Below are 21,101 nucleotides of genomic sequence, written 5' to 3'. Positions count from 1 at the left end.
TGGGAATTTTTAACTGATAATTATTTGTTTAAATTGTCCTGTGAAGGATTTAGACCCAATAATAACAGAAGATCTTTGTTTAAGGCTGGAGAGAAAAAATGTTGCGTGTAGGATAACATATATCCTGAAATGTGTTATATGTAAGTTAACATGTAGTGATAAATTTTCCTGATCTGCGCTTGCAGTAAATACCTTACCCGCCTTCAGTGTGTATCAGAAAATCAAGGAGCAAAGCGCCTGCGATGCCTGTAATTTTCCGATATACGCTGGGCGTAGGAATGGTGTCTTGCTTCTGATGCACACTCTGAAAACATAGGCTGTAGTCTGCTATATAATATACAGTGATCATGTTAGCTATAGTATACAATATACATGATAACACATGGGCTAGCTTGTGCATTATGTAGGTTGAGATGTAGTCTGCAGTATCATACACAGGTTAACATGTAGGCCAACACATGGTCTGAAGTGTACTATATTTAGGATAACACACAGGTCATGGAGTGCTTCATAGGATGGTCACCTGTACTAATATCTCTATGTGGCTCGGTGTCAAATGTTGTTTGATAAAGCTCCTGTGAGGAGACCCCTTGGGACGTTTTACTACGTTAAAGGCACTATATAAATGCAAGTTATTGTTGTTATGGGTTAACATGTAACAACAGACTATTTATCGCCCTCTATTGCCGATGACACAAAAATAGGCAGCATTATAAGCAATGTAGATGGGAGCATAAAATTACAGAGAGATATTAATAGATTAGGTGAATGGGCAAAACTGTGGCAAATGGATTTCAATGTAGGCAAGTTTGAGGTCACCTACTTTGGACCTAAAAAGGATAGATCAGAGTACTCTCTAAATGGTGAAAAGCTCGAAACAGTGGAGGTCCAAAGAGACTTAGGGGCCCATGTACACAGATCATTAAAATGTCATGGACAGGTATAGAAAATAATCAAAAAGGCTAATGGAATGTCGACCTTTATATCTAAAGGACTGGAATACAAGGGGGTAGAAGTTATGCCACATCTATACAAAGCCCTGGTTTGATCACACCTGGAGTACTGTGTTCGGTTCTGGGCATCGCACCTTAGGAAGGATATAATGGGCCTTGGAGGGAGTGCAGCGTAGATTTACTAGAATGATACCTGGTCTCCAAGGGTTAAATTACGAGGAGAGATTACACAAACTAGGGTTGTATTCCCTGGAATTTAAATGATTACGGGATGATTTGATCGAAGTTTTCAAGCTATTAAGGGGAACTGATAGAGTACATACAGAAAAACTATTTCCGCTGGTTGGGAATTCTAGGACGAGGGGACATAGCCTATAAATTAGAGCCAGGACTTTCAGGAGTGAAGTTAGGAAACACTTCTACAAGCAATGAGAAGTTTGGAACACTCTTCCGCAAATGGCAGTTGATGCTAGCTCAATTGTTAATTTTAAATCTGAGATTGGTAGATTTTTGTTAACCAAAGGTATTAAGGGATATGGGGCTAAGGCGGATATATGGAGTTAGGTCACAAATCAGCCATGATCTCATTGAATGATGGAACAGGCTCGAGGGGCTAAATGGCCTACGGCTGTTCCTGTGTTCCTAAGAATGTGATAATGCCATCAGCCCATCAAAGCTCATCTATCAAGTGCCCTAACCATCCCAAACTAGGATCCAACTGCATTGTGAATGCCCCTAATGTCTTATTTCTAATACCTTACCTGCCAGATTAATCTGACTATTTATCACCCTCTGTTGAATAAAGAATTTTTAACTATGTCTTAAACCAAGAGAAAAAAATGTGAATTTATGGAAACGAAACATTTATCTAATATCAAAACTAATAAGTAACTATCTCAGTTGTTACAATGGTGATATACCTACAGGGTAATTTTCTGTAACCTCTTGTGAAATTTACTGTAGTATGTGTCATAGTCAAATCATGTGATACAATTGCAGGAGATGGATTACATCTGAAATGAAAGTATGTTTACGTAACCACTGAGATAGGTGAGGGCCACCAGTCAAAGTACTTCTTTTGTGGTTGAGTTACTGCCTCTTCCTCCCCCCCGCCTCCCCCACCCCAAGCCAAAATTCACATGTGCTTTTGCCTCTGGTGCAGTTCAGTAGCTACTTTCATACCGGTTTGTTTAAAAAAAAACGCTGAGATTAATTTTCTGTGTATATTATGTAGACTGAAACAGGTGATCATGTGCTTTTCAACAGTAATATATGCTGAACTGTTCAACCTTCACTGTGTCCTTGGCCCAACCATCTTCAGCTGCTTCATCAATGACCTTCCCTCCATCATAAGGTCAGAAATGGGGATGTTCGCTAATGATTGCACAGTGTTCAGTTCCATTCGCAACCCCTCAGATAATGAAGCAGTCTGAGCTCGCATGCAGCAAGACCTGGAAAACATCCAGGCTTGGGCTCATAAGTGGCAAGTAACATTCGCGCCAGACAAGTGCCAGGCAATGACCATCTCCAACAAGAGAGGGTCTAACCACCTCCCCTTGACATTCAACGGCATTACCATCGCCGAATCCCCCACCATCAATATCCTGGGGGTCACCATTGACCACAAACTTAACTGGACCAGCCATATAAATACTGTGGCTACAAGAGCAGGTCAGAGGCTGGGTATTCTGTGGCGAGTGACTCACCTCCTGACTCTCCAAAGCCTTTCCACCATCTACAAGGCACAAGTCAGGAGTGTGATGGAATACTCTCCATTTGCCTGGATGAGTGCAGCTCCAACAACACTCAAGAAGCTCGACACCATCCAGGACAAAGCAGGCCGCTTGATTGGCACCCCATCCACCACCCTAAACATTCACTCCCTTCACCACCGGCGCACTGTGGCTGCAGTGTGTACCATCCACAGGATGCATTGCAAAAACTCGCTAAGGCTTCTTCGACAGCACCTCCCAAACCCGTGACCTCTACCATCTAGAAGGACAAGGGCAGCAGGCACATGGGAACAACACCACCTGCATGTTCTCCTCCAAGTCACACACCATCCCGACTTGGAAATATATCGCCGTTCCTTCATCGTTGATGGGTCAAAATTCTGGAACTCCCTTCCTAACAGCACGGTGGGAGAACCTTCACCACACGGACTGCAGCGGTTTAAGGCAGCTCACCACCACCTTCTCAAGGGCAATTAGGGATGGACAATAAAAGCTGGCCTCGCCAGCTACGCCCACATCCCATGGACGAATAAAAAAAAAACAGTTTATAATGGCATTAGTCAGGACCCAACAAGAGAGGAAGCACTGTTAGATCTAGTAATGGGAAATGAACCAAAACAAATAAGAGAAGTGTAGGGAACTTGTAGGAAATAGCGATCACACCATAATAAGGTTTAAGATGGAGATTGAGAAGGACATAAGTAAGACAACAACCAAAATAATAAATTGGAAAAAAAGCTGATTTTGAGGGGATGAGAATGGAACTAGGAAAAATAAACTGGAAAAATTTACTGACAAACAAAGAAATAGAACAGCAGTGGGAAACATTTAAAATGGTGATCAATAGAGTCCAGGAGAAATATATCCCACTAAAATGCAAGAACAAACTAGCCAGTAATGAGACACCATGGATGAATAAAGAAATAAGGGCAAAATTGAAACTAAAGACACAGGCATCCACTAAGTACGTAGACAATAAAGGAGAAGATGACAAAAGAGAATATGAAAAGTTTAGGAAAGAAGTCAAAAAAAACAATTGGGAAAGCAAAAGGAAACCACGAAATTAAATTATCAAGAAATATCAAAAAAATAGTAAAGTACCCTACAGACACATAAATAATAAAAGAAAAATCAGGATAGGGATACAGCCACTAAGGGATACACACAATAAACTCACAGGCAATGACAGCAAAATGGCAGAAATATTAAATAATTACTTTGCTTCAGTATTTACCAGGGAGACTAATATGGTGGGCATAACATTAGAATAAGATCAAAAAAGATGTAAAGACATTGAGGATGGAAAGGGGGGAGATAATTGATAAACTAAGCAAACTTAGAGAGGACACAGCCCCAGGTCCGGATGGATAACATCCGCACATACGAAAAGAAGCTAGGAAGAGATAGCAGAGGCACTATTACGTACATATAAAAATTCATTAGAAAAGGAAATAGTGGCAGAGGACTGGCAGACAGCTTATGTGATTCCTATATTTAAAAAGAGAACTAAAACAAGTCCAGGGAACTATAGACCAATTAGCTTAATGTCGGAAAGATAAAGGAAACCATACTCAAATATGTAATAGAAACATCTGGAAACCAATAATAAAATAAAGAATAATCAGCACAGATTTCAAAAGGGAAGGTCATGCTTGACCAACCTTATTGAATTCTTTGAAGAAATAACAGAAAGGGTAGACAAGGGGAATGCAGTAAATGTACTATATTTGGATTTTCAAAAGGCCTTCGATAAGGTACCGCACAGTAGACTCATGACTAAGGTCAGAGCATGTGGAGTCAGGGGACAAGTAGCAGAATGGATAGCAAGCTGGCTAAAAAACAGAAAACTGAGAGTAGGGCTTAAAGGTAGTTACTCAGACTGGCAAAAGGTGGGAAGTGGGTGTTCCACAAGGATTGGTGCTGGAATCACCGTGATTCACCATATACATAAACGATTTGGGCTCGGGAATCAGAAATACAATTTCAAAATTTGTGGATGACACAAAATTTGGGGGTACAGTTAATACTGAGGAGGACTGTGACAAAATACAGGAAGACATTAATAAACTTGCAGAATGGGTGTGTAATTGGCAAATGAATTTCATGTAAATAAGTGTGAGGTGGTACATTTTGGTAGGAAGAACAAGGAGGTCACAAACTCTTTGGAAAATAAGGGCAGCATTTTAACACCCGCTATCGGGTGCGTTCCTGGCGGGGGGGCACCGAAAATCGTGAAATCATGGAGCGGGACCGGAGCACGCCTCGAACCCATGCACTTCTGGGTTCCCCGCTGACGCACGCAGCCCCCGCTGGTGGGAATCCCGCAGGCAATTAAAGCCAGCGGGATGCCACTTGAAAGTATTTATTTGGCTTGTTCAGGCCATTAACTGACCTGATTAAGGGATTATGTGAGGAGGGGTGGGATTTTAGTGCAACCTGGGACTATTTCCCACACTGGGGGAAACACTCCCAGTTCAAATGGACCTGTTGCAGCCATCAGCCTGTGGCAGCTGCAAAGGTCCATTTGACAGGTGTGGAGGGGGGAGACCCTCACTCATTGCAGGAGGCCACTCTGTCACTTGGGACAAAGTTTGGCCTCCACCACCCTCCTCCTGACAATCAAAGTCACCAACTTGCACACTTACCCCGGTGTCCAGACACATGTACCTACCTTGCGGACCCCCTCAGACGTACATCTTCCGGATGGGGGCCGCCGTAGCTGCAGTCATGACCTCCTCAGAGGACAAGGTAAGTGGATCCAATTAGTGGATTGTATGCTACAATCGCGCGGAGAGCTGACTAATTTCACCGGGCGCATTACCCACGCGCCCGATAGCCCCCCCGAGAACCCGCAGCCCTGCTAACATCGGGCCCTAAGAGTCTAAATGGGCTCGAGGAGCAGAGGGATTTAGGGATGCACAAATCACTAAAAGTAGCAATGCAGGTTAATAAGACCATTAAAAAAGCAAACCAAACACTGGGGTTCATTTCCAGAGGGATAGAATTGAAAAGCAGAGAAGTTATGCAAAACTTGTACGTAACCTTGGTTGTATCACACTTGGAGCACTGCAAACAGTTCTAGTCTCCACACTATAAAAGGATATGGGGCACTGGAGAAGGTGCAAACAAGATTACTAGGATGATACCAGAAATGAGAGGTTATATCTATCAGGAAAGATTGAATAGGCTGGGGCTCTTTTCTCTAGAAAAGAGAAGACTGAGGGGTGACATGAAAGCGTTTGATAGGGTGGACATAGAGAAAATGTTTCCACTTGCGGGGGAGACCAGAAAAAGGGGCGATAAATATAAGATAGTCACTAACAAATCCAATAGGGAATTCAGGAGAAACTTCTTTACACAGAGAGTAATTAGAATGTGGAACTCGCTACCGCAAGGAGTAGTTGAGGCAACTAGCAAAGATGCATTTAAGGGGAAGCTAGATAAACACATGAAGGAGAAGGGAATAGAAGGATATTTTGATAGGGTTAGATGAAGAAGGGTGGGAGAAGGCTCACATGGAGCATAAACACCGGCATAGACCTGTTGGGCCGGAAGTCCTGTTTCTGTGCTGTAATTTTTTGTTATTCTTTGTACCCCCTTGATGTATCATTGCCTTGTAATATATCATCTTATATTTAGTATAAATTCAATGATATCACCGTCAATATTTGCCATGTAAAATTGAAAATGCCAATATGTGCCACTGATGTTGACAAATTCTCACCTTTCCAGATTAAAGAAAAGCTGGTGCAACTCACAGAGAAAAGAAAATCGATGATGGATAAATGGGAAGAGCGCTGGGACTGGTTACGCCTTTGTAAGTGAAACGCTGTCCAAGCATTTGTCTTTTCTTGACACTTCAATGCAATACTGAGGAAATGCTGCATTGTTGGAGATGCCGTCTTTCAGATGAGACGTTAAATCGTCTCCCCTCTCAGGTCGACATAAAAGATTCCATTGCATTATTTGAAGAAGAGCAGGGGAGTTCTTCTGGCCAATATTTATCCCTCAAACAATATCACTAAGACATTATCTGGTAATTATCTCATCGCTATCTGTGGGACTTTGCTGTGTGCAAATTGACTGCAATTTCCGTACATTGCAACAGTGACTACACTTCAAAAGTACTTCATTGTATTTGTACTGAAGGAAGCTGAGAAAACATTATTAATTGAACTTCATATTTGTACAGGTTCCGTTGGCTTCAGCCCCAGTGGAGACTCAGACTGTAATATGTGGATCTTGAGTGTTTTATCAGATCCTGTCAGATGTTGCAGGCTAAAGCATCCTCACCTGGTCAAAAACCCATGGGAGTTGGACTGATTCACAATCTGGGTGAATTTGGAAGCTTCCCATTGGAAGAGCTATTTCCCTGGTGACATTTTGCTAGGGCAATTGTGCACACTTGTGTGATGATATGGAAACCGTAAAGTATGTCAACCTCATGCGACATGGTGTCAAAGAGATTGTATAGGCAAGAGGAAAACAGCATGTTAAAATGAATGAAGCATAGGATCCTATTTGACAGCTTCAGCCTACGGCCAATTTCCCATTTCCCAGGCAGCAAATGATGTGATGACAGATATGATAAATTCATCTTTGCATCTGCCATTGAATCTGACTTCGATACAGAGTAGATTAAAATAACATTTCCAAATAATGGAATTGAAGTAAAGTAAGCAACTGTTTTAAAATGGATTTATTTTTCGTCTATTTAGGTTTTTAGTTGAGCTTGAACCTGGTTTCAACCATAAGATGTCACCAGCTTGCAGAGCAGATTTCAGAATGAATTAATTACACCTAGTGGTGGTTTAAGGCTATTAAATCATTTTAGAAATCAATTTACTGTATAAACAATGTGTTGATGCCTAAACATCTCCAACAACCTAAACATTAGAAAAAGTAACAGGTGTATTTTTTTGCCAGTCTTAACTGATCAGCTGTCTTAAAACTTTGTATCATTATGTTTTTTTTCTAGTACTAGAAGTGTGTCAGTTTGCAAGGGATGCTTCAGTTGCTGAAGCATGGCTGATTGCTCAGGAGTCCTACCTTAACAGTCGTGATCTGGGCAACAATGTGGACGAGGTTGAAAAACTGATTAAGAGACACGAGGCATTTGAAAAATCAACAGCCACTTGGGACGAGAGGTTTTCTGCGCTGGAGAGACTCACCACTGTAAGTAAAAAAGCACATATGGACAGGCTGAAGGTTCATTAATATCAAGCTACACAGTTCATTAGCAGCTCATTTTATTTCACGAGCAGTGATTTTGACAGAATGACATAGTGCAGTGGACACAAGACTTTGAAATCACAGTGATCCGTTGTTTGGATTACACCTTTTTAGATTTTTTTTACAGATTACATTTGTTCGCAAAACCCAAGACCCAAACTTTTAAAACCCCAGTTGGCATCAACTAATCACTGACTTACCTCATTTTTAAAAAAAATCTTGGTGGTGTCCAACATTGTGGGCCTCATCCTCCATGTGTACAAAAACAAAATTTTATAGGGCACTGGAAATCTATCAGGCATTCAGATAATGTCATAAACTTCAATTGTGAAGGTGGAACGGTTTGTGTTTGTTATTCAAACCCCAGGGTTGGTTTCGTGGCTTAATTCTCTGCTATATTTATATAAGGTAGCTGGTGTTGGTTTGTTTGATGTGTTTCATGTGAGCATGTCGCAAGATGATCAGCTCATGAATATTCTCTCCTTCCTCGTGAACAAGTGCTTGGCGTCTCTCCAGAACAGAAAGGTTCAGGTTAAAAACTCACCACGTCGGTAATTGTTTCTTTTTGTCCAGCTGTAGGTTTTGATTGCCCATCGGTCTCATAATGGGCCCCACTTTTTTATAAATAAAATGTTTGTTTATTTTTATGATTGAGTTACAGATTACAGGAAGAAACATTTAATAGTGTGAATATAGGCTAGTGTCCAGCCTATGTGTAACAAAGTGTGGTACAAATATTCCAATAGATTACAGAGCCTCCATCTTTTTAAGGATTCATTTGTTAATTATTCAAACTTTCTACGTTACTTTGGCATCTCATTATTCACCCAGTTCTCGAATCGCGTCAGGTTGAAGATATTTAACTTTAACTTGTGGGAGGAAAAAAAAAATTGGATAGTGCCTATTATAGTGCCCACGCCCAATGGCCCCTGCGCAGGCAGGACGAGAATTTTGTGAGGCCTGAGGGCTTACCTTCAAGTAGCGTTCCGAATCAGCATTGACACAAGGATTCAGTGCAATTCGCACTTTCCACCAGCAGAGGAGCCCCAATCTCTTAAAGGCAGGCTGTCTTTTAAAAATCTCTTAAAGGTAGCTCGTACCTGTTATTTGCTGAAAATAACAGACTGCTGTCTGCACAGAGTCTGAATGGAGATCAGACATCGCACATGCAAAACACAGATGCAGCTCCCATCCCTATGTGTACACACCGATGAGTTATGTTAAAACATTGAATAAAGGTTGTGCACTACTAAATCCCACATCCTCCAATCTGCATGTCAGACCTCACCAATCTGAGTTTGTACCAGGCCTGCCAGAGAGCCTGCACCAAGGTTCTCTGCTGATACACTAGGGGCCTTGGACAGAAGGAGGGACATCCTATATCCGAGGGGTGGGGGGGGCAGGGGGGCAAGAGGCCCTCCAGACATATACCCAAAAGGCAGTGGGAAGCAGTGGGGGATGAAGTCAATGCCAGGTGCACAGCATCATGAACATGGATGCAGCGCAGGAAGAAGCTCAGTGCTTTGACACGAGTGGTCAAGGTGCGTGAGGTCAACTGTCAAGTGGTGTCTCCTACCAACTGCTCCACACACTACACCCCCCATCACCCACATACCAACAAACTCTTTCCATCAGTACTCAACTCTTCCAATCAGATGTTTCCTCTCACCCTCACACATTATCACTGTTGCAAGTCACCCACCCACAACTCACAGGCCATACGTACTGGCGGCTATTCAACCATGACAGGCACATCATCCAGACATTCGTCCCGCTTTCTTGCAGGAGAAGGTGGCGCATATCAGGAGGCAGGAAGTGGCAGTGGCATTTAGCCCCTTGAGCCTTTTCCGCTATTCAGTGAGATCATGGTGGACCTGTGACCTAACTCCATATACCCGCCTTAGCCCTATATCCCTTAATACCCTTGGTTCACAGAAATCTATCAATCTCAGATTTAGAATTCAAAATTGAGCTAGCGTCAACTGCCTTTTGCAGAAGAGCATTCCAAACTTCTCCCACCCTTTGCACGTAGAAGCATTTCCTAACTTCACTCCTGCACGTCCTGGCTCTAACTGTTAGGGTATGTCCCCGCATCCTAGTATTGCAGTCTGGGAGACTGCCAAAAGCAGTTCCAAATGTCTCGGCAGCCAGAAGCAATAATCCAGCCACTAACCTGTAAATCCTGCATGGTCCCTTTAAATAGCGCTCGTGGGGGTCCTCGAGGCACTCTAATACACGTTCAGATGGTCGGAGTTAAGACTGTGCGTGGAATTGAGGGTTAAATCCCAAAATGGTGTCTATCACTTTAAATCAGTGTTGGACACTGATTGTATCCATTTCCTCCTTACTTTACATGCTTCCAGCCTTCGGTATTTGCCTATGTGCTAACTCCTGTACCAAGATGGCGACACGCTGGAAACGTGCGTGCGCAGTCAAGACGTCATCTTGGATGTTGGAGAGGATGCGTAACGCTGAAACTACGGACGCTACGCGGCCCAATTTAGCGCCCTGTGTTCCATACTTACACTGCATTTCCTAATTCTGGGAACTTTGGCTCAGCACCTCCTTTCTAAGATCTTGACATGCCATTTAGTTAACACACCATGGGGCACAACTGCCAATGAGTGATTAGAGCCGTACCTATTGTCGCTGCCAAAGGACCATTCACGGATCATTTTCAGGCAAGTCAGTCTGACCCAATTTCTCATCATCTCCTACCAGCAGGTTACAGAATGGTACTAGCAAAGATCCAGTTCCTTAAACGTGATCTTGGCTGAGAAATGGTTTATGGTGCAGAAAGACATGAAAGAAAGAACTTGCACACGCATGACATCTTAACACATTCTCAAACTGATTCACATCCAATTAATTTTTGAAGTGTAATCACTGCTGTTATATAGGCAAGCACAGCAGCCAGTTTGCAAACAACGAAGTCCAACAGTAAGTAAGAAATACCAGCTAAACCAGTTTTTTTTTTGGTGGTGTTGGTTGAGGGAGGATTGTTGGTTTGGACTCAGGGAGAACTTCCTCCTCTTTCTCAAATAATGCCATGGGATCTTTTATTTCCAATTGAACAAGCAAACTGGGCCTTAATTTAGCATCTTTAGTGTCAGCCTTGATTATCTGCTCAAGTTCTGGAGTGGGGCTTGAATCAGCTGTTCCAAGGGAGTAAATTACCCAATTAAAAAATATATAGTTAGTTGTTACTGTCCAAATAAACATCTTATGGCATTCATTTAACAAAAAACAATTGTTTAGAGGTGTAATTTTCTCTGTTGGCTTAGGCTGATAGTAATTCCTGCAGTACTTTTGGTAGTTGCTTTAATAATTATCAGTTTCTTACCTTCCCAAGGTATTTAATGTGATGTCTACCTACACTGTTGCTGTCTTGTAGTTGGAGTTACTGGAGATTCGAAAACAACAAGAGGCTTTCAGGCAGAGCATGGAGGCACAACTAGACCAAGAGCAACAACCAGAACATGAGCGGAAACCACCTGAGCAAACTTATGAGGAGAAGTGAGTGTTAATATTGTGTTTCTCCTGACGCTGAATGGTTAAATAATACTGGAGAAGGCAGGAACATGATTCTGGCCCTCAAGTTTGCCATTTCACCAGAAAACAGGTTGCCTGTGGAGGCTGATGTCAGGGCAGTAAGGAAAAAGGATTAAATATGAATAACAGTTGTAGTAAATTCTGCTAATATAGGCATCTGTAAACGAGGTCACAGCCTAGATTTTCCCCCTCCTGCTGGAAGTGGGTCAGGGTAGGACTTCTGACCGCCGGTTGCTGTGAACCCATCCCATTTTCCTGGGTTGAGTCAATTACATATACAGGTTGGGCTTCCAGCAGTAACTCCACTCTGCAGAGAGAGCTCGCCACTGCGAGGGAGGAACATGCTCTGATGCTGCAATGAGGTACTCAGAGCAGCACCAGAAGTGGGAGGACCGTTGTTGAAGCAGGCAGAAGCAACCTAAATAATGCGGACCAAAATTTGGAAGGGGTTATGAAGGAATTGAGCAATTCTGATGAGATGGAAAACAAAGAGTACTTTTTTTTTTACCATGCGCCAGTATCCCTGACTCCTGTCACCACATTCCCCTACCCTCATGCCTCCTATTATCTGGTCCTGATGAGCATCAGCAATTTAGAGGCCTCGCTCTCCCTTTGTGGCTGGGCAGGCAACTGATCCTTGTGTCAGTGAGGTAGAGGGGAGGAAAAGTTTGGAGGCCAATTTTAGGAGCAGAGATTCCGTGATAGGCCACTTGGCGCATATTCCCATTGGCATTGCTCCAGGACCACTCATAAATGAGCAGAGGAAAATTCAAGCCACGTGTTGGAAAGCATACCAGGCTGCTTCTGTTAGAGGAGTGGTGTCCTTATGGGAATGTATTTGTCAAGCCTTATGCGTTGTCTGCAAACTGCAACAGATTTCTCTTCACAGCAAAGCAAAAAACCAAAACTATAAGGCTTGTTTTTCAACTTATGACACCAATGAGATACACCTTTGACTTCTCTCTTTTCTTTCTTAGAATTTCAGTAGGGAAAATTGGGTACTCTTTTGTTGATCGCAAGATAGATACAGGTGAAGAAGGCTTTTCTTAGCTCATTGCTTCAGAAAGACTGTACAATCCCCCCCTCCCTCCCCCCCGCCCCCCCCGCTTCAACTCCCCATTGCAGCATCCAACTGTTTCTTAAATGATTCCATGGTTGTTGCCTCCACTGCTCTACTTCGAAGTCCAAACTATGTGTTGATCACCCTTTGAAATCATTATACATGAAAACATCAAAACTTAATGGTTGTTGTGTTTCATTTTAAGTGTTAAGATGATGGTCCTGATCTTGCTGCCAAAATAATGATGAGTTTAATGACGCTCGCCGTTATTAATGTGTAAATCGTCCAGCAGGAACAGAGAATTGCGAATCGCCACAAGTTGCTGGACAGCTTGTGCTGCTCCGCCAATAGCCTCACAGTTCACCTGCAAACTCCCCATGAGTTTAATGAAACTGTTGCATTTGCACATTAATTGCCAATTAAACTCGTCACAGAAAGTTAGGGCTAGTACTTAACAGCATAAGTACCTTTTTTAATGAGGAGATTTCTTTTCCTGCACTGCCATTCAACCTCTCCGGCCCAGAAAAGGAACAATTGAAACTGTGGAGTCTCATTCCTACAGGTGGTAAATCGTTGTTATAGATTTTTTTAAAATTTAAATTTAAAATGTTTTAATTTTTTTCTTTCTTTTCCTTTCGGTCTCTTTTCCCTCTCTCTCTTAATCCAATCTTTCTTTCCCTGTCTTTATTTCTCTTTCTGTGCCTGATTTGACTCTAATTCATCCTATTTCCTTCTCCGTTGTTCCTCTGTTTCTTTCTCAATCCTTAAATTTGATTGGTTAAGGAGATAGCCTGTTGGTCCCGTCGTTCACTGAGGTCCCAGATGCCCTGTTGCCCTTGCACTATCAGCTCGCACTTCCAGCAACTTACAGGGCAAAAAAAGTTTGAGTTGAAGGGTGAGGGAAAAAGCGTAACTAACAGGGCACGCCGCGAGATGCCCTGCTCCAGCAAAATCTGGGCCAATATGTTTTCAAGTTTAAATGCTACCTGGAGTTCTTTTAATACATTTTAACGGAAAGATAATTACTGTTTAAAAATTGAGTTATGTTTTGATGCCAAAGGACTTAAGAGTTCTTGCTGGGGAATGAAATACTTTCCTACTTCTAATAAGCAGTATCATCCAAGCCATTGTTATCACATACAGCCAGCAGCCAAGCATTGACTAGATGAGAAAACCTCTTTACTCTACCAGAAGCTCAGAAGCATCTCCTTCTCACCAAAACGACATTTTCCATTTAACGCACCAACCACCAGCCACTTCTCTGAGTGAGACTGTCAATTTGTGCTAATTAGGGTTGATATACTGGGGAATTTTATGCTGTTGACCCAGTTGGAAATGGATTGAGACTGCTCAGGCTCAGCTGATTTTAGACCTTGATGAGGTGGAAATTCCAATTTGCGAAGTTTACGTACAAATATTTAATGTACTTGTGCTCTGTTACTGTGTGCAATGGGCTGCAAATTCACGGGACATAATCCAGATGCTTGAGCCAGGATCACACCTGCTGGGGCCTTCCAGCACTGATTCTGCCAAAGTTTGCAGGGTCACTGGGCGATCAGCTAACCATCATGGGTGCACCTCTGGTGCCTGCCTGCACCATGCCCATGGAAACTCGATGACTACCCACCCTTTGTGGAGCAGGGTTGCCCAGGCCCCCTTCCCCAACCCCAGCCATCTTCCCTTCAGCCTCCTGAGCACATTAAGTGATCGTACATAAACATTGCCAATTGAAATCTCTTATATCTGACCGAAAGAGAAAATTTTCATTTCATTGGTTGAGCTGAATCTAACACTTATCCAAGGGGTGAAAGGACAACATGGTAACCACTGCACCGCTTGGTTCTACCACCTTTACAGTGATATTATTTTGAACACTTGCTGCGACGACCTAAAATTCGTTGGCACCATGCCCATTTTTCAGATGCAAAACGGGCACCTAAGCAACTAATACGGCGGGAGACAAGCATGCGCCCATTCTGCACCAGAAGTGCACCACATGCCATATTAGATCAGGGTGCTCCATAGGCATTCAGAGCGTGTGTCAGAACTATGTTAAACACTGATTAAAATATTTAAGTAAGGGTCCTAGGCTTATTGTAGGAACCTTATGTGATATTGGTCTGCCAAGGGTGCTGGTGGAGTGGGTGGTGGCGGAGCAGGTACCTCTCCCATGGAGTTAAGGCCAATCTGCTGTGACTGTGCCTTAGCACTCCTACAGAGTTCAGGAGTGATGTGACGCTCTGGAAGCCCATGCCAACACTGGCCCCCAAAGCCAAGATGGCAACCATCTGAGCTGCCAAGGCAGCAGTGTTAGCTGCCATGGAATCTGTCAAAGCTGTCAGCAAGGGCTTCATTCTGGTGAGCGCCACGGTCATGTTCATGGAGCTGACCGCTTGGTCCATGTTGGATGGAATGGTCTCCAATCTCTGACATGTTGGAGCTGGACTCTTCCATGCTCTGAGCCATTGCGCGCAAGGTCATTGGCAGGCTGTCCAGTGAACCAAGCATTCCTTGCTGTATGCCCATCAGCTGTTTTCATTAGCCTGGGCTCTCAAAGTCAGCATCCAAGTCATCTGTATCAGAGCTAGTATGCGATCTTGCCCTTCGATGAGCTGGCACCTGTGGCATCCTATTCCCCATGCCCTAGCTCCTGAATACTTGTGCCCAGTGATTAGCCATGTGAAGCCCACTCTGATCATGTTCCTGGAATTGACCTTCTTAGCGACCACTTCTCACTGGCTGAGGAAATATTATCTGAAGGACTTTCTGCCCCCCGGGGAGGAACAGGAACTCTCTCCTCCTGACCACCGCCTGCACCTCCAATGTGGCAACGAAGAACCTGAGTGCCCTATCTGGACTTCTTCCAGCCATCTTCTTGAATCTGGACAGTTTTCTTGCTGTCTGCAGCCAGAATTCACCCCCACCACCTCCTTAAGCGGTGCTGGCTGCCTTTAAGTCTTTAAGTAGTGTCAGACATGCCCAATTTCCCACCCCCACAAACAGATATGCAGCAAATAAATAACAAGCCTGAATTATTTTAATGAGGTCCCAGCACGAATTTAACATGCTGTCTGGGACAATGTGAACAGGCGCGAACTCTGTCATTGGGCACAATTGAAATTCTAGGCTGAAATGTTTCATCTGAAAGTGTAATATAAATTGTTTAAAAATTGAATAATTTAAAAAAAAGTATTGCAATGCTTCAAAAGTCAGGGATAACATAACACTATTAATTTTGAGCAAAACATGACTTTGGGATTGCTATTAATAAGAAATTCAGCATTCTGTTGAAAAGAATAGGGGAAAATGTTTTTTTCAAAAAGAAAATCCAGATACTTAAATGATATACAATTGAGTGGAATCAATTGTCCCATTAAAGCAATGATATAGGAAGGGTTCATGTGAACTTTGGGAAATCACAAAGGTGTATTTTATGTCTAATTGGCAAGTGTTTCTCAAGCTGCAGTAATTAACTTGTCTCTCTTTATGCCCTGATCATTTGTATTCAGCAACTGAATAATTTCTGCCAATAGTAAAGGATCAATTAACAATACAGTATTTGACAAGTGTTTTCTTTATTTAGCTCTGAATTTTAAAAAATAAAATGTAAAAAAAAGCATACAAAATTACTGCAACTTCAAACTTTCATCAGCAGTGAGATTTAATTATTTGGTTTGCATAGCTTGACTCCTCCGATAATCATAATTCTGCTAGCTGTGAGAGAAGACAGATCTCTAGACAATTCTAATATTATTTTGATAGCATTATACAAAAAGTTAGCACTCTACACAAATGTAATTCAAAGTAAGAATTTCCTATTTTCTTTGCAGTGTAGGGATACTGGGAATAGAAGCATACTACAGCCATGTAATTTGATTACGCATTCTATTTTCCTTTAGGACACTGGAAGAGGGATTGAAGACAGAAGTCCAGGAGGCAGCAGAAATAACTCCTCATATGCTAGAAGAACCATCACTGGTCAGTTACCAATCTAAATTCTGTCATAGTTCTCATCGTTTCAAGACAGCCTAGAGTACCGAGCATCACCCTCTCTGAATCTGGTTCCTCTTGTTTTGGTGGTTTTGTCTTTTTTTTAAATCCATCTCTTGCTTGTTTGCTTTTGTATAATTTATGGATGTACAGGTCGGGTCCACACCAAACCAGATTAGACAGACAGTGCTTGTAAAGAATACTTCCACAGCTACCAACGTGCAGGTAGTGGCACTAATTAAACATAAGCACTACAAATGAAGATGAGCATGTGGTGAGAAATGAGAGAAATAATGAGTAAAAAGGAAAATTGGTTTGATTTTCTGAATTGGATACAAACACAGCTAGGGTAGAAATCCGTCTTGGGCGATAATGCAAAATGGGCCGCCTGTTATACGCCCCGCCCGATATTGACGTCCATTGCAGGCGGAGTCAAGAACGGGCGGCTGATGTGATTCTGCCAGCTTTGTTCCACCGCCCAGGACAGATTTCTACCCCAGTTGTATCTTAATTGCACTAAAGTTGCAGGTATAGTGAATAGTGAAGATTTCCTACCAAATAATTAAGGATGCAGATCAGTAAAATGCTGTCAATGTGGGAGTGCAACCTGAAGCAGTTCCAGCCAGATCCGTACATCCCGAATCCAGTCTATTTTATTCCATGTCAGATAAATTGGGAGTAAGAATATATAGTAATTATAATCATTTGGGATTATTTTTAAGTAATGGTCACTGAGCTTCCTGACATCTTGAGTGCCCATGTTACATCCATGGTAGATTTAGATCTGTTCAATTTTGGAGGGATTTTTACCTTTTTAAAATTATTTTCCTTATTCACCTTTTCACTTCACTTTTTAAAATGTCCTTGCACCACACAAGATTTGCAGCCATGGAGATGGCCAGAGGTCTCCTTCCAGATCTCTGCCAATCAACACAGTTATAACCAGAGGCCAAGAATGTGGGAGAGCAGCTGATTGTGAATCATTTTCTTTTATTCCCCTTTTTCTGATGAGGAGGCATTTGCCTTTGTTTGGAACCGTCCCATGCCAACACACACTGAGCATGGAAGCTTGGTGTGTCAGAAGTCACAGGTGTGAACCCACGCCCTACCATTCTGTGGCACCATGCACTGGAGCTCCAGCATATTGAGCTACCACACCTTGGGTTGTCTTTAAGCCATGCTCCGGTTTGCAGACGATGTCTTGAATATGTTCCTGATATAATTTGTTCACAGATGAAGGAACATTCACATTGTATAAGAATGGGAGTGTGAGAGAAACACTGCATCTTACCTCAGGAAAAATGATTTTTATATTTCATTAATGTTTCAGAGAACAAAAAAAGTCAACTCCATCTCGGCTACCATCTCACGTCAAAATAATAGCTATGTTTATGTTTTCACGTGAAATATGTTAATTATGTAGCAGAAAGTTCCATGCAAAACACAAATCGACTGACAAGATTATAATACCACATGGTACAGTCTCTCATGGATGTAACACAGACACACTTGGCATCAATGATGAGTGACTATGAAAAACCAGTAAATCATTTTAAGTTATAAATTATCATTCTGATTTTAACAATTACCTCAGTAAAGAATCTGTGACCTTCATCCTTTTTTATCTAAAAATTTGTGCATGTCTACAAACTGGAGATGGGATTATTGATTTGTTAATGTCAGAGGGTGACCATTTTGCCCTTATAAAGACGTTTAGTTGATTAAAGTTGCAGTATTCATTTTCCTTGGCCTTTTACTAGAGTTATATGAAATATACAATAGAGTACAGTTCACACTGACTCTTGGTTACATATTTGCTGTTGTTTTATCTCAAATGTACACTTGAAGTTATCTAAGTTTGATGGTGGTGGTCCGCTTTCAGATGTTACTTCAAAATTGGGCCAAACACGTAGACATCACTGTCCAGTTACCGTGTGTTAATGACATTGTCAACATAGCAGGAAGATTTCACTTGTTTGCTAGTTCTATCGATATCGTTCTGCTAGAAATTGAGATCAAAAGAAATCGTCCGTCTCTATTTATGTTGTCACTAATTCAGAGCAACCAGAGGAAATTCCCACCACCACTCTTAGATTTCTTTGTTTAGGGAATCATTGATTTTAGGGGAAGGGCAAATGATACTGCAGCTTTAAAGGTCAATTATTTGAAGGTCGTTTGAGTCCATCTGGACATGAATAAGCTTTTTCTCTAAAATTCGTTGAGGTATTCCCAGCAGCACACCTGATTAGTATTTCCTGCAAGAGATTGTGGAAGTTTGTGTCATTCCAAAAACAATGTTGACCAATGTACTTTATACAAGTAATATGCTTTTGATAGCACACCTGAAGTGGTTAATTGGATTGGTGGACGTAAATTGGTGTGTTATATAATGGTTGCCAAGCAGTTTAATTGACTCGAATCTTTTGTGCACCATGGTGGGAATGTCATTGTACTTGGTAATTAGCTTTGTGGTAGAGAAACTAAAATTACTGTTGGATCAATACCCTTTAGATTCCTGCTCTCGGTCTGCCTTGCTATGTCTTGCATAACAGTCTATTTCCTGAGATGGCTTTTGCTCCAGCGTAACCAATGATAACATTACCTTTGCTGCCTCTGCTTGAATTTTTGTTTGAAAAGTTAATATGGCAAAGAACAACAAAGACTTTAGAGAAGATTGTAAGACAGTGGTACCCCTTGTCACTCCTGTTTCTTCATTCACATAGACTTGGTGCAGGAATTGCTAGAGTAAGAATTCAGCAGTTAATTGGGAAACTTAGCAATCATCACATTGTTATTGTATTCATTGCCCTACCACTTTCACCAGTCTGTCCTTATTATGAGATACAGAACCTGATTTTACATTCACTTCTGGCATCGACCACACCATAATACTAATTGTGAATTGCATAATGATGCATTTTTGTTTGTTTTTAGGATTTTCAGAAAGCCATCCCCTTCATTTGCACTACCTTTTTGAATATTTAAAATTGTATTCCTGGCTATATTAGAGATCAGCATTCTGTCAGTAATTTTGAGAGTATGAGGGTGGGGTATTCAACCTCTGATAAATTCAGTGATCCGCACTTCTGCGGGGAAGCTGTTGGTCAGAGATAGGGCTGCATAATTCAATATAAAACTTAGTTTCTGTACAGGGTATTAGAAAATAAACCTGATGCACAGAGTACACAACGCTGAAGCAGTAGTAAAATCACGTAGAACAAGGTAACTACTGTGGTAAAATGTAGTTTTCTAACTTCAACCCTCTTCTGGAGGGGGAGTTGATTTAGAAACATTTTGATGCACATCACTCTTGAAACGAAATAGGCAACATTGTAGCCCTACTTCTGTGATCCATGCTCTCTTTAAGGGCAGTTCCCCACTGCGTTGCAGGATCACTAAATTTACCATTTTATTTCTTGGAAAAAAAAAAGTACTCAAATGGTATTAGGGATTCTATTATTTAAAAAGGATAAACTAACTTTCTGCAGTAGAAGTCTGGGGCACTATGGATACAGGATCAAAGTTAATGGTTCAGTAAAGGAACTGTTGGAGTGAAGCCCTTGCCCTGGCTTCTCAAAAACACAATGGGGGTAAATTTCTGCAAGGGTTCTCCCACTTGCCCTTCGTAACCTTGGCAGAAGAGCGGCGCAAACCCTGGACAAACAGCATAAATGGGCATTTTCCCCACGGATATTCATCCTCAATAATTACAGAAGCGCTTGTCATTTCAAACTCTTATATTGCAGTGTTGTATGCCTTGCTCCAAGTGGAACAATGATGAAATAACAGCAGCTCCACAAATGCTTTTTGAAAATAAAAATCTTTTTATGACCCAAGGGGGAGTTTTAAGTGGCAGTGGGATTCGAGCGGGCAGGGTGGCGGCAAGCGGCAAATGCGCCCGATGTCGGTAGTGTGAGTCCTGGATCATTTTAACTCCCGGGCCTCATCTGCATGCCGCTGGTCAGCTACCCACTCGAAACGAGTGGAAAGTAGCAACTAGCCGGAGGGCGGGTGCGGAAGTTCAGACAGCAAGGAGGCCACCAGCCGGCACCAAAAGAAAGCTCATCGGCAAGGATGTAAGTCGAGGGGAGGAGGTTTCGGAGGTATCTCGTGATAGGGTAAGGGGTTGCCTGGGGCACAAAAGCTAAACTTTCCTCCTGTCCCCACAAGGAAAGGAAAAAAAAAACTTACCCAAAATGGCCTCTTCTGGTCCCGGTCCTAGTTCCTCTTCTCGTTGTCTTCATCTTTCAGGAAGGCCTCAGTGCCTTCCCTGCTCAGGCCAGAGTTGAAATTGTAGTTGGAGCACGATGATTTAATCAGACCCTCAATCTGCATAATTAGAGAAGGACCCCGCCTGCTTTGGCAGGTGTCCTTGCTGCCTGCTCGGCAGAGCAGATTAAAATTCAAGACGGAGTGATTCAGGCAGGACATCAGCGGGTAAGTCACCCGGTCAATTTGCTAAAAATGCTTTGCATTTGATGCTGTAGCACCTTTCTCACACCACTCACCATCAGTATCTTTTTGGGTGAGTCTGACAATTTGGTGCTAATCAGTGCCAAATTATAGGAAGATGTTTTTGTG

General features: G+C 42.2%; 1 protein-coding gene across 4 annotated transcripts in view; it reads left to right on the top strand.

The window, feature by feature from the left end:
• Positions 1-21,101, top strand: part of LOC137326330 (spectrin beta chain, non-erythrocytic 1-like) — a 269,969-nt gene that overhangs the window by 210,184 nt on the left and 38,684 nt on the right. For all 4 annotated transcript variants that reach the window (XM_067991316.1, XM_067991314.1, XM_067991315.1 and 1 more), the window contains 4 exons: positions 6,419-6,503; positions 7,665-7,861; positions 11,313-11,434; positions 16,430-16,508. In XM_067991316.1, the coding sequence (XP_067847417.1) occupies positions 6,419-6,503; positions 7,665-7,861; positions 11,313-11,434; positions 16,430-16,508 (483 nt within the window). The remainder of the gene's footprint in view (positions 1-6,418; positions 6,504-7,664; positions 7,862-11,312; positions 11,435-16,429; positions 16,509-21,101) is intronic.

The sequence above is a fragment of the Heptranchias perlo genome, chromosome 10 (assembly GCF_035084215.1).
Source record: "Heptranchias perlo isolate sHepPer1 chromosome 10, sHepPer1.hap1, whole genome shotgun sequence".
In the NCBI taxonomy this organism is placed as follows: domain Eukaryota; kingdom Metazoa; phylum Chordata; class Chondrichthyes; order Hexanchiformes; family Hexanchidae; genus Heptranchias; species Heptranchias perlo.
This window is presented reverse-complemented; position numbering and strand designations above follow the sequence as displayed.